Source organism: Glandiceps talaboti, chromosome 17, assembly GCF_964340395.1.
Source record: "Glandiceps talaboti chromosome 17, keGlaTala1.1, whole genome shotgun sequence".
Classification (NCBI taxonomy): Eukaryota; Metazoa; Hemichordata; class Enteropneusta; family Spengelidae; genus Glandiceps; species Glandiceps talaboti.
The window spans coordinates 13,314,547-13,332,008 of NC_135565.1; the positions used below are offsets into that span (position 1 = coordinate 13,314,547).

At 34.4% G+C, this 17,462-nt stretch overlaps 3 protein-coding genes across 3 annotated transcripts in view; all 3 read right to left on the reverse strand.

The window, feature by feature from the left end:
• On the reverse strand, positions 1-4,041 carry LOC144448708 (uncharacterized). The gene is made up of 3 exons (XM_078138996.1): positions 3,906-4,041; positions 2,473-2,557; positions 1-1,931 (listed from the first exon to the last, which is right to left on the reverse strand). Exons 1-3 carry the CDS (start codon positions 3,931-3,933, stop codon positions 1,586-1,588), a joined length of 459 nt encoding a protein of 152 aa, XP_077995122.1. The 5' UTR covers positions 3,934-4,041; the 3' UTR covers positions 1-1,585.
• LOC144448705 (scavenger receptor cysteine-rich domain-containing protein DMBT1-like) lies at positions 3,926-10,444 on the reverse strand. Its single transcript, XM_078138992.1, has 8 exons — positions 10,349-10,444; positions 7,676-7,813; positions 7,166-7,327; positions 6,589-6,876; positions 5,826-6,152; positions 4,899-5,090; positions 4,241-4,417; positions 3,926-4,019 (listed from the first exon to the last, which is right to left on the reverse strand). The coding sequence occupies exons 1-8, from the start codon at positions 10,434-10,436 to the stop codon at positions 3,967-3,969; spliced, it is 1,425 nt and encodes a 474-aa protein (XP_077995118.1). The 5' UTR covers positions 10,437-10,444; the 3' UTR covers positions 3,926-3,966.
• LOC144448706 (prostaglandin reductase 1-like) overlaps positions 8,590-17,462 on the reverse strand; it is a 25,795-nt gene continuing 16,922 nt past the window's right edge. The window contains exon 12 of the transcript XR_013482119.1: positions 8,590-8,600. The gene's annotated coding sequence lies outside the window, so the exon portion shown is untranslated. The remainder of the gene's footprint in view (positions 8,601-17,462) is intronic.

Below are 17,462 nucleotides of genomic sequence, written 5' to 3' on the forward strand. Positions count from 1 at the left end.
TGTCTGTTAATTGATACATATTGGTTATTTTTATATGTTATCGATAAATTTTCAGTTTGAAACGTTCTTGGCTACTACCATGTTACCAGTTGCACTCCTACGGTTAGTATTTCAATAATAGATTAGGGTTGTGTTCTATACGCGTGGCATCATAGTCACCTGATTCGAAGCAACCAGATGTTCCGTATCAGACGATGCTACGTCAAAATGGCAGTCTACACGTAACTGTAAATACATGTTAAGATTTAGGCATTTTTAACTCCCGTAAGGGTACGGGAGTATTAAAAGGGGAATGTCTGTCTGTCTGTCTGTCTGTCTGTCTGTCTGTCTATCTGTCTATCTGTCTATCTGTCTGTCTGTCTGTCTGTGTCATCATTTTCTAAAAATCGGCTTGCTCAATTGTAATGAAATTTGGGATATATAATCTTTAGGGTAATAGCTAGACCTGATTAGGTTTTCAGCCAGATCTGTTAATGTTTAATTAGAGAAATTTGCATATTAATGAAATCAACTAATTACACAATATCTTAAGACTGCATACTTCAATTTCAATATAATTTAGTATATTCCTTAAACATAACAACATACATTTGTCCTATAAAATTCGTTGATGTATCTTACAGCGTTAATGAATAATTTGCATAATTAATTATTTTTGGTAATTAGGCTATATCTTAAGAATACATACTTCAAATTCAACATAATTTAGTACATACGTTAACTATAAGAAAACACATATGTCCTATCAAGTTTGTTGATACACCGTACAGTGTTAATGAATAATTTGCATAATTAATGATTTTCGGTAATTAGGCTATATCTTACATACTTCAATTCCAATATAATTCAGTATACAGTGTTAACCATAACAATCGCATATGTCCTGTACAGCTTGTTGATGTACCTTTCAGTGTTAATGAATAATTTGCATAATTAATGATTCTTGGTATTTAGGCTATATCTTACGACTGCATGCTTCAATTTCAATACAATTCAGTACATACATTAGCCATCCCAAATTGTGTTTGTCCTATAAAGTTAGTTGATGTACCTTACAGTGTTAATGAATAATTTGCATAATGAATGATTTTCGGTAATTGGGCTATATCTTAAGACTGCATTAAGCAGTATCATACACTCTTACATATATTAACCTAAGAAAGTACGCTTGTCCAAAAAACAAAGCCTGTTACCATAGTTTTTTTTAGTTTAATGAGTTATTTGCATAATTAGTGATTCCTTTACGGGAGGCATTCAGTTTAAATCTGGTATTAAAATGTTGTATTTTCATATCAAAGTTTGGATAACTAAACACATTGTTCAATTTTTCGGTTGGGTAGTTGCGGGCAAAATGGCTAAAATACCTGAACGCGTAACTGAACACAACTTTGTATGTGTCATTACGTGTACGCCTGCACGATAATGCTCCCGTAGGCATTCTAACGTGTATCTAAATCTCTCTCTCTATTCAATGAGACATCCATATCGGTAAATCGTGTGGGTGCAGTGACATTGATGTTCTCATAAATTCTACTGTTGCTATCTTTACACAATATGTAATGATGCACCATTAGTTAAAAATCTCCTAATTTTTTTGTAAACTTTGATAAACTTGTTTTTCTCTAACCGAGAGTGCAGCATATTCATTCGCTATTAACTCATCATGACCAAGATCATGACTGGCTATCTTGATTGGTTCCCTACTTCTTTGTCCACCAGTTAAAATTTCGTTACCAACAGCTTCATAGGTAGCTGTGTTGTCTGAGTTGACATCCTGTCCAGCTGGACAAAGGTCGATCTGTGTATCTGTAATGGCGTCACGTGTGTTGTCATCACTGTGTTGTACATCGTTTCCTGTAGCGCCCATATTTGCATAGAAATCCGGGTCCTGCATTTCCTGTCTACATTTTTTATTTAACTCTCGAAGTTTGCTGTGAATGTATAAGACACCATCAAAATAATATGGCGATAAATTTGCATAACGTATGTTACTTTAGGAGATAAATAAAGAAATCTAGAACTCAAGTGGAAGAATGAAGGAAAGCAATCTTCTTGTTTTATAGGCAAAAGTGACAGTTTACCGTTTGTAATACAAGATAATTGCCACCAATGCTACGATGGAAATAATTAGCAGGATTGCCAATACACATATACTACAGCTACCAGTGATCCTAGAAAAACCGACCCTAAACTTTTTTTACGAAAATTGTGAAGTTGTTTTCAATACGATGCCTGTGTTATTGGTTTCCTCTTATCAGATGTACAGCCATTACAGATTAGAAGAACAGTTTTATATTGTCTTCTTAAGTTTAATGTCGTTTCCGCATCGACTGTTTCTCGCGAGACTGAACAGATTTCGCGATTTTATTATGATTTTCTCGAATATGTAAAACAATGTTTAGGGTCGGCAGTGAAAAATTAGGTAGGGTCGAGTAACCGGAACCAAACAATTGTTTAGGCCTTAGTACTTACCGTCGACATAGAAATATCATAACAATCACCACCACAATGATTACGACGATTGTTCCAACAGCTCCACCAATAATAGCTCCTGTACCTGGTAGGTTAAAATTGGAATAGTTTTATTTCAAAACAAAAAGGATATACAATGATTTCTCACTGAAGGTATGAAAATGTGACATTTTTGCATAATAGTACCTGTGTCGTCAATGTTTTACGCCTTTCAACAACTTCGAAGTTAAATTCTGTGATGGGTGCAACCTTGTTGAAAAAGACAGTCAGCATTGACAGTATACGAGGAAATCTATCATTGGTCAGTTTCGTGTTGGATAATGATATGTGTAACCATTTGACAGCGAGCTAAGATACAGGAGTTCAGTGACTTTTCTTCGAGGCAGTTGATGGACGGATATATATGATGTACATTCATATGTGCTTTAATTATTCAATGAACAGTCATATCATTCAATAGTAGCACACTATATCAAACCACTCAGTCGGATACAGAGAAGTCAAGCACGAAATGAAAGACTTAATTATCCCAACCTGTCAAAGCCCATAAATTTCCCAATCAACCGTGAAACCCCACATTGAAAATTAATCTGTCGTGACTTAATAAATTGCCAATTTTCTAAATATAGACATATTGTGGCAATACAATATTATTCTTGGGATTTTTACTTCATTCGGCCGAGAAAAATACGAGTTACACTTGAGTCTTTTCACTACAAATCGATGACAAGCCGTGGTAACACTAGCATGTCACGAGGATTTTCTGTTCAAGCAAAATATCAATACATATACCAGCGCAAACTAAATTTTGGGGAGGTGGGGGTTGTAAATGCTTTCCGAACGTTTTGACGTGATCATATTTCGAGTACCTCAGAACCAATGATGTAGATAATCGTTTGCATGACGTAGACCGACTAGGGTATAAATCCCGTACCTCCTATTCGACAATGTGCAACATGGTTAGCACATTGTATTATGGTATTACCCTGGCACAAACCAAAACTATTGTCTGCTATATGTTGATATAACAGTGAATAAGCTATTGAATGGACATTGCTTTAATTACACTCTCAATAGGTACGTAGGCGTCACTGAAAACTAGTTCATATAGAGTTAAATGCTGAACATGAAGTGCTGTTTTGGGACGTCAAATGTTTACACTATGTTGATCACAAGGTGAATAGAATTGCACAAACAACAGAGGAACCACTGGCAACAACTTGTGTAATCACAGATAAGTAACACTTATTCTTCCACTGATCTTGGTGTTACTTATCTGTGATCTATCTTAGTAAACCAAAGGCTGGATTACAGTATCATAAGTAATGTGACCTACATAATTTTGAGGAAATGTATGTCAATTCATCCATTACTGTTGTTATTCCTTCCCTCCGTAGATACAAATTTCTTTTTAACAAACTATGTACACTCACCGTTTGAAGCTGAACTTGCCATAGCCATACCATCATCGACAAAATGAAACAAAAAGGCGAGCTATTGTATATTTGACACCAAGAATACCAGGGTGGCGAAATCTGAAAAGTTCACTAGCAATCAATTCAGGTGTTATTTTTTTTCGTACAATATGGCCTCGAAATAGAGCTTTTAGAAATATTATCACGAGAAATATAGTTCTTAACGGTCTTAAATATTTGGGTCTAACGTGACATTTTTATTCATGTTTTAAAATCAAATCTATATCTTGCCAAATCATACGATACTTTATAGCTAAGAGGGCGGTGATGTTCATCTTTAAATTGGAACCTACCATTTTTATAACAAGATGGCTTCTTTGTCCAGAGACCGTCTTCTTGACATGTGATGATGCCATCGTTGTCGTTATGGTAACCATCGTGGCATACGTATTTTACTTGATTTCTGTAAGTAAACGAATGCCCCTCTCTGTCCGCATTGTCTGTGTTGCCGGGATCACCACAATCAATCACTATAACAATGACGAGAATGATAGATGAAATCATGCCCAAACGACTACTGACAATTGGATATGATAATACCTTGAAAATAGATCGTATGCTAATATATGTGGCCAAAATAATAAGCATGGAAAAAACATGACAACGCTTAATATGATAGTGTGTAACAGGTGTTGATCATGTCAAAGAGTTTGTTCTTTCATCTCTCCGCAGACTCCATCAGACCAATGGGGCGAAACTCACCTTTGGCAGCCGAATTTGTCATTGACAAACAAAAAATACGGAGTAGTGAACACTTTCAAGAGCAGATGATTAATTCTGTCTTTGATATCCGACACCTTTAAGGTGAAATAATTCACTAGAGGTCTTCAATAAGATTTTAACATGTCTGAGATTGGTGCAAGTCGTCCTCTTTTTGCATTTTATGTAAGTCCTCAAAAGCCGAATTATTCAACAACTAAACATAAACAGAGTACTTGTATCGTATTTTACCTTTGCATAACGGAAATACGTCATTCCATCCACCATTTTCTTGACACTGCACTGTATTATGGGATGTTGTCAAATGGTATCCATCTTTGCAAACAACTGATACTGATTCGCCATGGAAATATGGACAGTCTCCATCAATAACAAGAATACCTTCTTTTGGATATAAAGGAAGAAGACAGCCTGGTTTGATACCTTTGATAGAAAATGTATAGATAATTTTACCTTAAATGGGAACATCACTCTCGGAAGTAAAGCTATTTTGATAATCGTTTGGGTTCTAGAGACTCATTTCATGATATTACATCAGGTAATATGCACAAAGTTGCCAAAAAACTCATTGAAACTCCTATTTTTCGTTCACAGATACACCAAAGCATAATGGTTCGTAGCAGGCATGATTATTCAGTAGATGCACACTGAATATTCAAGACTCCTAAGAGCTTACTTCCTTCACACACAAATAGTCATGAATATTTAGTGAGAATCTAATGAATAATCGTGTCTGCTAAGACCCATAATGCTCTGGTGTATCTGTGAAAGAACAATAGAGGTGAAAAGGGGTTTCAATATGATGAAATGACTCTGCAGAACCCAAAGTTATGAAAATATCTATATTTCCGAGAGTGGCTTCCCATTTTAATTTTAACATTTAGAAACGGTTGAAATGTGTAACGTATATATATGTCATGCTTTTGTGATAATTGATTGTAAGGATATTTGAGGTTGATATATGTTTAAACAAGACGGTATTTGAACTTATCAAGCTTCCTCCAAGACGCTGTCTATCATTACGAAATATGTATTCCTCATATTTACCAATTTATCCATGTTTACTAGGTACACGTAGCCACTGTCAGTAGTATAATTTAACAGGTGTCTTATTTAGATAACAAATAATTCCCTTTTTATATCAAAACGTATTCGTACCTTTCACCTGTAATGTAAACATCCCAAAATCAGCATCTGGCCGCGTTTCAGAATGGAAAACCACAGAGACATTATTCGAACAAGACCATGCTGTACCATTGCTGAATGTCACAATATTACCACCATCTGGATCTGTACCCTCAAAAACATAGAGACCATCGTTTTCACCAACTATGTCATTGGTAATGAATTCTAGTTGAACAATCATTCCAGGGGTGGTAGTAATATTCCATGTACAGCCTAGATTCTCGCCATAATATCCAGGAAACCCGGGGGAATAGATTGTTCCCGAACCATTTATATAGCCTCCACATGCACCCATAGTTGCTGGAAAAGGTTGAAAGAAATCTAAAATCATATGATTGTACCACTTTAAACGTAAACTTGATTATATAAGATTAGATTAAAGAGTTTGGATCTTCTTCGTGAATTTAATATGAGATTTAATTATAACAAGAGATTTATGTTTCATAACATTAATATTTTGAACTTCCTGTAACATACGGTTGTTTTATTTTTTATTTGGATAGAAATATACAACACAAATTCTCATTCCAAGTGTATCCGGGATAAAATGAGAACGATTCTAAATACGTCCTGGATCAGAGTTGGTATTTCCGTCTCTTTCTGGGGGAAATCGCACAATGTAAGGACAATGTACACTACAGACGTCTCCAAGCTAATAACTTAAGAAAGACTAGCAGCATACATGACATAAGAAAAAAGATGAGATGTTTGATAAGCAGGGCACTTTTACACTTACTTGAATATACTGCTGCAATTTGGCTTTTTCCTCCGCAAGATTGGCTAGAATCGCCTTTACACGTCTTAGTTGCACAGTCTTTGTTTAGTTTCATGGGTAGGTTCTGTAGCTGTGTGAAGCTATGAATACAATAGCAATTCTTCGCATTATTAAGACCAGCATAGGTTGTACCATTCATCCGACAGAATTCAAGACAAAACTGAATTGTCATACTGTCACTGGTCTTGGTGATGATAGGTGGACTAAGGATGTCCGGTAAACCATCATAACATCCTAAGTATGAATCATCTACATAGGATATAGAATGAAGAGGGAATGATGTATGACATACAAGCAAAAGACATTGTTAAAGTTAACAAGACAAATTGCTGTATATTACTAGACACTGTACCACTTTGTGTTTTCAAATAATGCATATACTTAAACTGGATAGGTTAATGTCTTCGTAATTACAATGGATAGGTGTATGTATTTATTGATATATGTAGGCATTTATTGTAGTATGTTACATGTAACTCTAAGCGTCAGGCAGGAGAGTACTTTGAAATGAAATATGAAGATATAGCTTTATACTCACAATTGCATCTTGCACACGCAGCAGTATTACATGAGTTTTGGAAGGATAGAGAACAATTCAAAATTGATGCTTCCTCATTTGAACAGTCGATGCGAGTCAGCACTTTTTCAGTTTCGGAATTGATATCATCTTTTTTCCATGACCTCATAGCTCCAGGAAAACCTAAAATTATGAGAATGATAATGATGTTTATTTAAATATTATTTAAATATTATTCCCCTTTTCAAAACATACACTAATGCTTATCTTTATTCATGACTACACATCTCTGAGCCTCATAATTTATGTTCATATTTCACACATGATTGTCTCCTGTACATGTCAGTTGTCCATGATTGTCCATGATTGTCTCCTGTACATGTCAGTTGCAATTTGTGTGCACCATGATTGATTTGGCAAGTATGAATCATACCTTTTCATAAATAATCACGAGAAGAAAGTTAGGACAAACATTTGTGATTTGTTTCGATAACTGGTTACTGTAAACAGTTATGAAGAGGGTATTCTTACCGAGTTCAGTGCAAGCCACTTCCGCGTCATTGATATCCCATCCGTTCTTGCACACATGTAACCAACCATCTCCAGGTATGAATATCTCAACTCTGCCTGCATATGGTGTCGAATCTCCTACTAATCGTACGTAAGGTCCTGTTTTTAAAAATATAATCAAAGAAAATATGATTCCCACAGCTATCATCTTATCATCCTTTGTAAGTTAAAGAATGTTTATGTGTTCTCCCTAGTTGGCATGGTAATGTTGTTTAGATAATGAACCTGTGTCTCTCCTGGGACCCACCTGTAAACCAAATAGTGGTTCTCATTCGCGCTATTGAATAGTCACAAAACGAGAATAAATTATAGATTTGTTAACAAGGTCACAATATACTATGAAACCCGAAGACTTGTCTCCTATCTAGTCTGTGTTGTCTTTACTCTCCTTCAGTGGACTGCCGACCTAATATAATTTTCATAATGTCATGAATATTCATGTAGCACAAATATTGGCTCAAACGGTGACTCCCGACATGTGACAACACAGGTCCATTTTCCGTGCATAAAAAAGAAAATTAGATTTCAACCCACATTTCTCTCAGTACTTTTGGGTATATACACAAATGTGTGAAACTAAAAGTCTAATTTAGTGAGATATATTTCCTCAAATGTTATCTTTACCGGATTATATACATAGTTCAGTTGTAATTTGATGTTAGACTTAATATTTCAAAAGTCAGTGACGAAATCTTTGGATAAACAGTCTTGTTATATAATAAAAACGGATTCTAATGATATGATATGATATATATATATATATATATATATATATATATATATATATATATATATATATATATATATATATATATATATATATATATATAATAATAAATTCTTATCAGCGCATTACGCAACAGCCTCAATGCGCTTTACAAAACTGAGAAAATAAGAAAAAAAAAAGAAGCACAAACTTGATTTGCATAGAAATCAAAACCAAAACCAAAAACTTGACGTTCACTATTGATTACTATTAAAAGTACAATATGTCCTAAACGTTTGTAGACAGGAGTATGGCACAAACTTAATTTGCAAAAAAAACGACAACTTGAAATTCACTAAAAAACAAAACTTATTGATTACTGCATGTAAAAGTATATATATAGTTATTAGTTATATATATATATATATATATATATATATATATATATATATATATATATATATATATATATATATAACTCGGTGAGTATCAATCTGCTAATACAGTGCTCTATACCGCAGTGGCAGAGCGTAATAGTTTTGGTAGTACTGGAACTCTTTCTTGGGTGTAACTCGGAGTTTCACGCATATTCACGCATATATTCATAGAGAGTGTCTGATGATCGCAATATGCGTGAAACTCCGAGTTACACCCAAGAAAGAGTTCCAGTACTACCAAAACTATATATATATATATATATATATATATATATATATATATATATATATATATATATATATATATATATATATATATATATATATATATATATATACTTTTACATGCATATCATCAGTTGTCTGATGATCGCACGATGCGTGAAACTCCGAGTTACAACCAAGAAAGAGTTCCAGTACTACCAAAACTATATATATATATATATATATATATATATATATATATATATATATATATATATATATATATATATATATATATATATATCATAAGATATTGCTGATCATAAGCAAGCTTTAAGTAGTTAAATAATATTTTACTTGATATATATTAATGACCGTATTACATTCGAATATGGAAAGATTATAAATAAAGAGAGACTTCTTGTTTACATTTGTTCAGCTTTTCAGACTCCCTTATAATCATAATGTCTTCAGGAAATTTATCAGTTTAATGCAAGTTGAAAATGCTACTATATTGTTGGATTTATCTAAGTATGTGTTCTACTCATTTTGTAGACGCCAGAAAAGGTTGGAGGTATGAGTAAATTATGGCTCCTTTGTCTTTGTATATACTTTTCATAATTTTGGTATTTGTCGTACCATAGGCCTGTGGCCAAAGTACAGAAATAAAACATATTATTATAATGTCTTCAGCAGTAAACGTGCTTTATCTACCAAGTGAAACAACAACCTCACAACTTGCAGAAGGATCGACTGCGTTCTGAAATGTATGTTACATGTAGTTTTCTGATGAACTGTTCCTGTTGTCAAAAGTACCACACATCCATTGGTGTGTATGTGAATATAGCCTATGCTATGTCTTTGTAAACAATATCTTTTGATCAACGTAACAATGCCTTAGCAGAATCGGTACAATATAGTATGTCTGTGATTTGACTGCTTGATACATTCTACGTAAACCCTCGTCACACGTTGGTATCCACTATCATTTGGGGTCAGGACAGGCACACTAAGCATTTACCTGTATCCACATATTGTTTGGTATACATGGTATAACTTCAGAATATAACGAACGATTGCCCAGAGACACAAACGCCTTCAATTTGGTATCGAGCTGTAGTTCAAATACCAGATTTTACTCGTGAACATATATATGCATAAACCATACTGTGACAGAGCAGACAATTGTCGTGATTAGAATGGGGAAACACATGGGTGCGTCTAGATCTATAAAAGGCGTAACAAGAGATATCTAAACTTGACATATCAAATGATACAAGTACTCACCTCCATTGCCTTGTATTTGCGCAGGGACACACATCAAACTTAACATAAAAAGGAGGAAATGCACGATTAGATGGGCCAGAATCGCCATATTGTCAGGTCACCCAACGCCAATGTGTATTTCCAACAATGCAATACATTTACGTGTGATATAAGTGACTAGCTCAATATCCTGGTTCAAAAGGTGAGTGTTTATATACAGCAAGAAAATCGACTTATACTGTTAGTAGCACCGTCACCAGTATTCAAAAGGTAGCTCTGTAACCCTTGATATGAAAGTGTGTCGACGTCAGTGTTTGTTTTGTGATACGTGTCAACAACACAGAAGACGTTCTCAGCAGTCTATTTAAGCAATAACCCCCGCCGAAGGCGGGTAAACACGAGATTTTGGTACAATTCGCGACATATAGCACGAGCCGAATGGCGAGTGCTATATGGAGCGAATTGTACCAAATTCGAGTGTATACCCGCCTTCGGCGGGGGTTATTGCTATTATATTATATCAAAATATGTGTCTATTTCTTCTAAATGTGATTCTGTGGTTATTTATATGCCTGAAAAGGCGAATTCGCTCGTACAGAAAAGATCGTCGGTAATAGATCGTCGGGAACGAGCATATATTTTGATGAGTGGATACGTTCACGTCGCCCATACACACACACTGCATGAACACAAACCATACACTGCATTGCATTGCATTGATAAATTACTTTATTTACATCATATAATGCTAACGAAAACGCGTTGAAAACTAGAGCAACGAAGAAAACGGGGCAAGAGGTCAAAGAAAGTAACAATTTTGTTTGGATATTTACATAAGAACAATACAATCTTGTACACTGCTAAAAATAGATGTCTCGGCGTTGAATCAGTTGAATGGAGAAAGCTCGAGGCAGTAAATCAGAGACGCGACGTTACACAGTCTACTTTAATTTAATGGTTAACAAATTGAACATTGACTGAACCTGAAAATGTACAGTTTTGAAATAATCCTGACGCACTTGACTGATGGTTAAAAGTTAATTATAAATTGGTGTTGCTTGATTCAACGAGAGCAGGACGCTGACGGCTCGTTGCATGGGAGAACTTGTACGTTATCAGCCATGGCCAGTGATGTTGAAGCCACTGATCGATCGTTGCTTTCGATCGCAAGGTCATCAGTGGAATTATTTGGACTACTGTAACCCAAACTATTGTACAGGATACCTGACATACCTTTACTCTGAGGAAGTGTTAACTTATTTGGTATAAGAACGAACACTAGCTTCTTTTTTGTGAGTACTATTCATATGCTAGTTTAGGGGCCCATTTTACCACTGCCAGCCGTGGTAAAATGGGATTTTACCACAGTTATTATCCAATCAGAATGGCCCATAGTAGCATGATATAATATAATTATCATTTTCACACCTGCATGCTGACCTGACAGGAGAAGGCCAACCTTTTGTGAAATTCCGACATGGCTCATAAAACACACCGTTCAATTGAGACTTAATTTGTCTAAAGTCCGTGTAATAAAATAGCACGCCTAAAGTAGCGAACGAGCCCTTACACCGTACAACATCGGGGCGCAAAACCTATATCTGGGATGTAAAGTGAACCCACAAAGAAACAGTGTTAAAGTTCATCATAATGTTATTGAAAATGTTACCTTCACATGGAGATTTTAAGACAGTGAAAATATGTGTCATTACCTGTTTTTGAGTCTCACTTATATTATCCACCAGTGTATTGTTCATTTTCACGACCAAACTTCTGCTTTATATCAACGTTAGACCACTCAGATAGTTTCGTGTTTCATCAAAGTGTCACAATTCTGAATCGCAATAGTCAAATAAAACATGCATACATTCTTTCATTTTTGTCGAAATCATTCGATGTAATATGTTTGTATTACCAGATTGGTTTGATCATATGTTATCATATTTAGAATTTTGGTATGTTTTACCAAAACTAATTTAAATTTAACCCATGTCCTGCACAAAAATGAACAGGAACCAACAACAGCGTGATCTACTAATGTGTTGATTTATCTACTAATCCTGTGTTAATTGCATTTATCTCTAGTAGCTAACAATTGTCAGTGCCCTGATTAAACAGCATACATTAGTACTTGTACACAAGATACATGTACATGTAACTTGTTGATTATCGAATTCAGATTATTACATATTTTTTGTCCAAAAGCGTTATCAACACTTGTCTTACACGTGGAAAATTTACATATCGCATGATGCCAAATACATTTTAAATATTCTGCTGGAAAGTTCACAACGTCTTCTGGAACAATGGATCCAGCTGAGAGATCATTTATTTATAGCAAATTATATTTAGAAAAAATGACATCACAATAATTTCTACGTGACGACTACAACTTATATGTTAGGAATATAAAGAAATAAGGACACTTTAGATTTGATTTGCAACGCAACTGTTGGTGTACGGTGTTTCCCTCTGCCTCAGTACCAGTGTAAGAGCGTACGTGTGAGTAACCATACCTTTGTGGTTAATTCCTAACTTAGACAAGCTCGTTAGATCCTGATACGCTAGAAAGATAGATAGAGTGGAGAATAGTGTACGTTCTGCCGATCTACCCATAATAACACAACTTAGACACCAAAATGATACACTAGGGAACACCACAACGTAACAATTTTACTGAAAATGTTGCCTTGACTGAGATTTATTAGACACTGAAAGTATGTGTCATTAATTAATTTGATCCCACTACCTTATTCACCCGTAACATTGTTCATCCTTAGGGCCTTCAAATTTCCGCATTAAGTCAACACAAGATCACTCAGGTAGTTTCCTTTTCTATCGAAGAGTCAGAAATAATTCAGAATCTCAATATCAAAATGACAAATGCATGCACTCTCTTATTTATTACGATCTGCAATATATTTGTATCGATTGTCAGTATTTAAAAAATTATTTGTATCGATGGGAATGTAGATCTCTTTCAATTAATTTACTTCTGTAACCGAATATGTTTAATACCTTACCTACCAGTATGTACTTTTATCAAATTGAAATCGAATCCAGCTGCTGGGAAGTATGCTTTTAGATATACTATAGTAAAATTATAATTGCATGACGTAAAGCAATTCACCATTGACGGATGAGGGCGGGTGTCCAGTCCAGTTGCCAGATGTGGTTTTGGGGGGTTAACCTTGCAATGTGAGTTATATGACATTTTGTTGCAGATTCCACCTCAGAAAGGTGTCCTGTTAGCATATCTGACGGGTGCCACTCGCGCACCCCTGGGCATTTTGTTATATCGCGAGAAAACCGAAATACTATGTATTGCTATGGGTAAACACATGTTTTGGTAGGCTTAATACTTACTGCCTATACATTACAACCATGTCAAAGTTACTTAAAAGTCATATTTACATGTTACACATTGTATATTATGAATAATCAGTCAATTAAAAATATTTTGTCAAAAGTTTTGGATATTAAAATATCACTATTAGGCCAAAGGTCAACAAAATGTCGCCATTTTCAGTTATTATGACTTATAGGTAGTGGATGTGTTTTCTGTGTATCGTGTGGGTACATCCATGTATCATATAATCTATCATAATGTATCATATCAATAATGTATCATATATATCTGGCAACTGGACTATAATGTCTCTCTAGCTTTCGCACGCTGGTGGTTTTTGACTTTTCCTTTAAACGCAAACACACACAACACACATACATCCACTGTTCCACGCACATACATACATACATACATACATACATACATACATACATTCATACATACATACATACAATACCTCCATCCATCGATCCATATATACACACACACAAACGCACGCACAAGCACGTATTTACATACGTATGATCCCTCCATTTCTACCATCATAAGTGATTTATGAATAACTGAATTTATACCCAAGATAAGTGTAACCAGTGTGACTTACATAGATTCATTATCACATTGAAATTATCATTTTGAATTCACATACTGACAAAATGGAAAATCGTTATGACTAATTGATGATCATTTATTGATTGTATTCTAATAAAATTTACATAAATAGCAGTGATATGTTATTATCAGTAAATTTTTTCTGCATTATTTGTTAGAAAAAAGAAACACACAATACTCCATTTATATCGGTAAATTTTGAATACCATTAAGAAAGGTTTGCTATTATGTCTGTTAATTTAAACATTATCGGTTATTTTTATTATGTTCTCAATAAATTTTCAGTTTGAAACGTTCTTGGTTACCACTATGATACCAGTTGCACTCCTGTGGTTAGTATTTTAATAATAGATTTGGTTAAGATGCACATATTTACGTGTGTTCTATACGTGTAACACCATATAGTCACGTGATTCGAGGAAACCCAGATGTTCTGTATCAGACGATGCTACATCAAAATGGCGGTCTACACGTAACTGTAAATACATTTTAAGAGTTAGGCATTTTATGAAATGTTGTATTTTCATATCAAAGTTTGGAAGTATAATTGTAAACAAGTTATTCGGTTTTTCGGTTGGGTAGATGTGGGCAAAATCGCTAAAATACCTGAACGCGTAACTGAACACAATTGTGTACGCGTCATTACGTGTACGCCTGCACGATAATGCTCCCGTAGGCGTTCTAACGTGTATCTAAATCTCTCTCTATTCAATGAGACATCCATAACGGTAAATCATGTGGGTGCAGTGACACTGATATTCTCATAAATTCTACTGTTGCTATCTTTACACAATGTGTAATGATGCACCATTAGTTAAAAATCTCCTAATTTTTTATAAACTTTGATATACTTGTTTTTCTCTAACCGAGAGTCCAGCATATTCATTTGCTATTAACTCATCATAACCGAGATCATGACTGGCTATGTTGATTGGTTCCCTACTCCTTTGTCCATCAGTTAAAACTTCGTCACCAACAGCTTCATAGGATGCTGTATTGTCTGAGTTGACAGTATGTTGTCCGGCTGGACAAAGGTCGATCTGTGTATCTGTAATGGCGTCATATGTGTTGTCATCACCGCGTTGTACATCGTTTCCTGTAGCGCCCATATTTGCACAGAAATCCGAGCCCTGCATTTCCTGTCTACATTTTTTATTTAACTCTCGAAGTTTCCTGTAAATGTATAAGACACCATCAAAATGATATGGCGCAAATAAATTTGCATAACGTATGTTACTCTAGGAGATAAATAAAGAAATCTAGAACTCGAGTTGAAGAATGGAGGAAATCACTCTTCTCGTTTTATAGACAAAAGTGACTGCTTACCGTTTGTAATACAAGATAATTGCCACCAATGCTACAATGGAAATAATTAGCAGGATCGTCAATACACAAACTACAGCTACCAGTGAACCTAGAAAAACATAATACGACGATCTGTAATTCGAGTAAAAAGTAGTATGCCAACTAATAACTTATGGTATATTCTATTTTATTCTATTCTATACTATTCTATTCTATTCTTTTCTATTATATTTTTCTATTATATTATATTATATTATATTATATTATATTATATTATATTACATTATATCATATTATATTGCATTATATTATATTATGTTATATTACATTGTATTATATATTATATTATATTATATTATATTATATTATATTATATTATATTATATTATATTATATTATATTGCATTATATTATATTAAATTACATTAGGCTATATTATATTATATTACCTTAGGCTATATTGCATTATATTGCATTATTGTATTACATATGGTAAATTATATAGAGTTATGTATTATTCGACATGTAGACATGGATTTGTTGAGTGTTGTTCTGTTCAAATACATTGCGATTTTGTTATTGGTCCAAAGTCTCACATCAGACAGGAATAAACGAGTACATGCAGAATTTTGTTGTTGTTGTTGTTGTTGTTGTTGTTGTTGTTGTTTTATTGGTGTAAATTGCCAAACATACGTATTCGTCATTGCCTTATCTTGATTTTCACTGACACGCACTTTGCCTAACATGAATATTCTGTGCATATGAGTAGTATCGAATGTGACGAGCCGGAACGGTTCTGTAAGTCAAAGCAAAAGTAACGTTTTAAAGTCGTCTTAAAGTTATGTTTAGTAACTTGTGCCTGACTGAGGGGTGCCCCGATTCCTCGTATTCTTTATTACTCATATATATATATATGTGTGCATGGCCTTGTTGGGGGTATTGTATCTTCAATATATTATGAGATTATGACAACACACATTATAGCTTTGAACAAATGTAATGATCACTCCATCGGTAATTAAGTTCTTACATCCGCCTGCAGGCTCTACAAGATATTGAGTGTTATATTAATGATGCAAACTCACCATTGGAAGCCAAGATTGTCAGGTTCATACTATTATCTACACAAATGAAAACATATCGAGTCATTCAGGATAATTGACCATGCATACATTTTGTCGTTGATATAATTTAAACTTTAACTATACAATAAAAAATATAGCTCCTTGAGGTTCTGTGATCTTAACACATGGATGAATTTTTGAAATCAACTCATGCAAAATAGTATTATACTTTTATACAAATATTGAATAATCAGCACTCTACAAAATATATGTTTGGATTTCAATATTGCTATTCAACAAGAGTCGAAGTATTTTGATTTTAAAAATGGTTTGTATTTGCTTCATTATAAACATGACACAGAATAGGTGACATTATTGAAATGTGGTACCCACTCTTTTTATGGCATGATGGCTTCTTTGTCCAGAGACCGTCTTCTGTGCACGTGATGATGTCATAGCTGTCGTTATGGTAACCATCATGGCATACGTATTTCACTTGATTTCTGTAAGTAAATGAATGCCCCTCTCTGTCTGCATTGTCTATGTTGCCAGGATCACCACAATCAATCACTATAAGATTGACGAGAATGACAGCAAAAACATGAAACCATACCCAAACCAGTACCGACAATTGTGTATTATAATACCTTGAAAATGGGTCCTTTACTAATATATGTTGCCAAAATGATAAGTATGGAAAAAAGCAAGATAATGGTTCGTATGATAGTTTGTAACACATTTTGGTCATATCAAAGACTTTCTGCTTCCACCTCTGTGTAGGCTACAACAGGCAAAGGAAGCAAAG

What these genes read in the sequence shown, in the direction of transcription:
- LOC144448708 (XM_078138996.1), bottom strand. Translation starts at nt 3,933, where the DNA reads ATGGCTATGGCAAGTTCAGCTTCAAACG. An exon ending in GGCAAGTTCAGCTTCAAACG is followed by an intron (nt 2,558 to 3,905) that starts GTGAGTGTACAT and finishes TTAACCTACCAG; the next exon opens with GTACAGGAGCTATTATTGGT. An exon ending in ATGATATTTCTATGTCGACG is followed by an intron (nt 1,932 to 2,472) that starts GTAAGTACTAAG and finishes ATACATTCACAG; the next exon opens with CAAACTTCGAGAGTTAAATA.
- LOC144448705 (XM_078138992.1), bottom strand. Translation starts at nt 10,436, where the DNA reads ATGGCGATTCTGGCCCATCTAATCGTGCATTTCCTCCTTTTTATGTTA. An exon ending in GCAAATACAAGGCAATGGAG is followed by an intron (nt 7,814 to 10,348) that starts GTGAGTACTTGT and finishes TTTTAAAAACAG; the next exon opens with GACCTTACGTACGATTAGTA. An exon ending in AATTGCAGCAGTATATTCAA is followed by an intron (nt 6,153 to 6,588) that starts GTAAGTGTAAAA and finishes AACCTTTTCCAG; the next exon opens with CAACTATGGGTGCATGTGGA.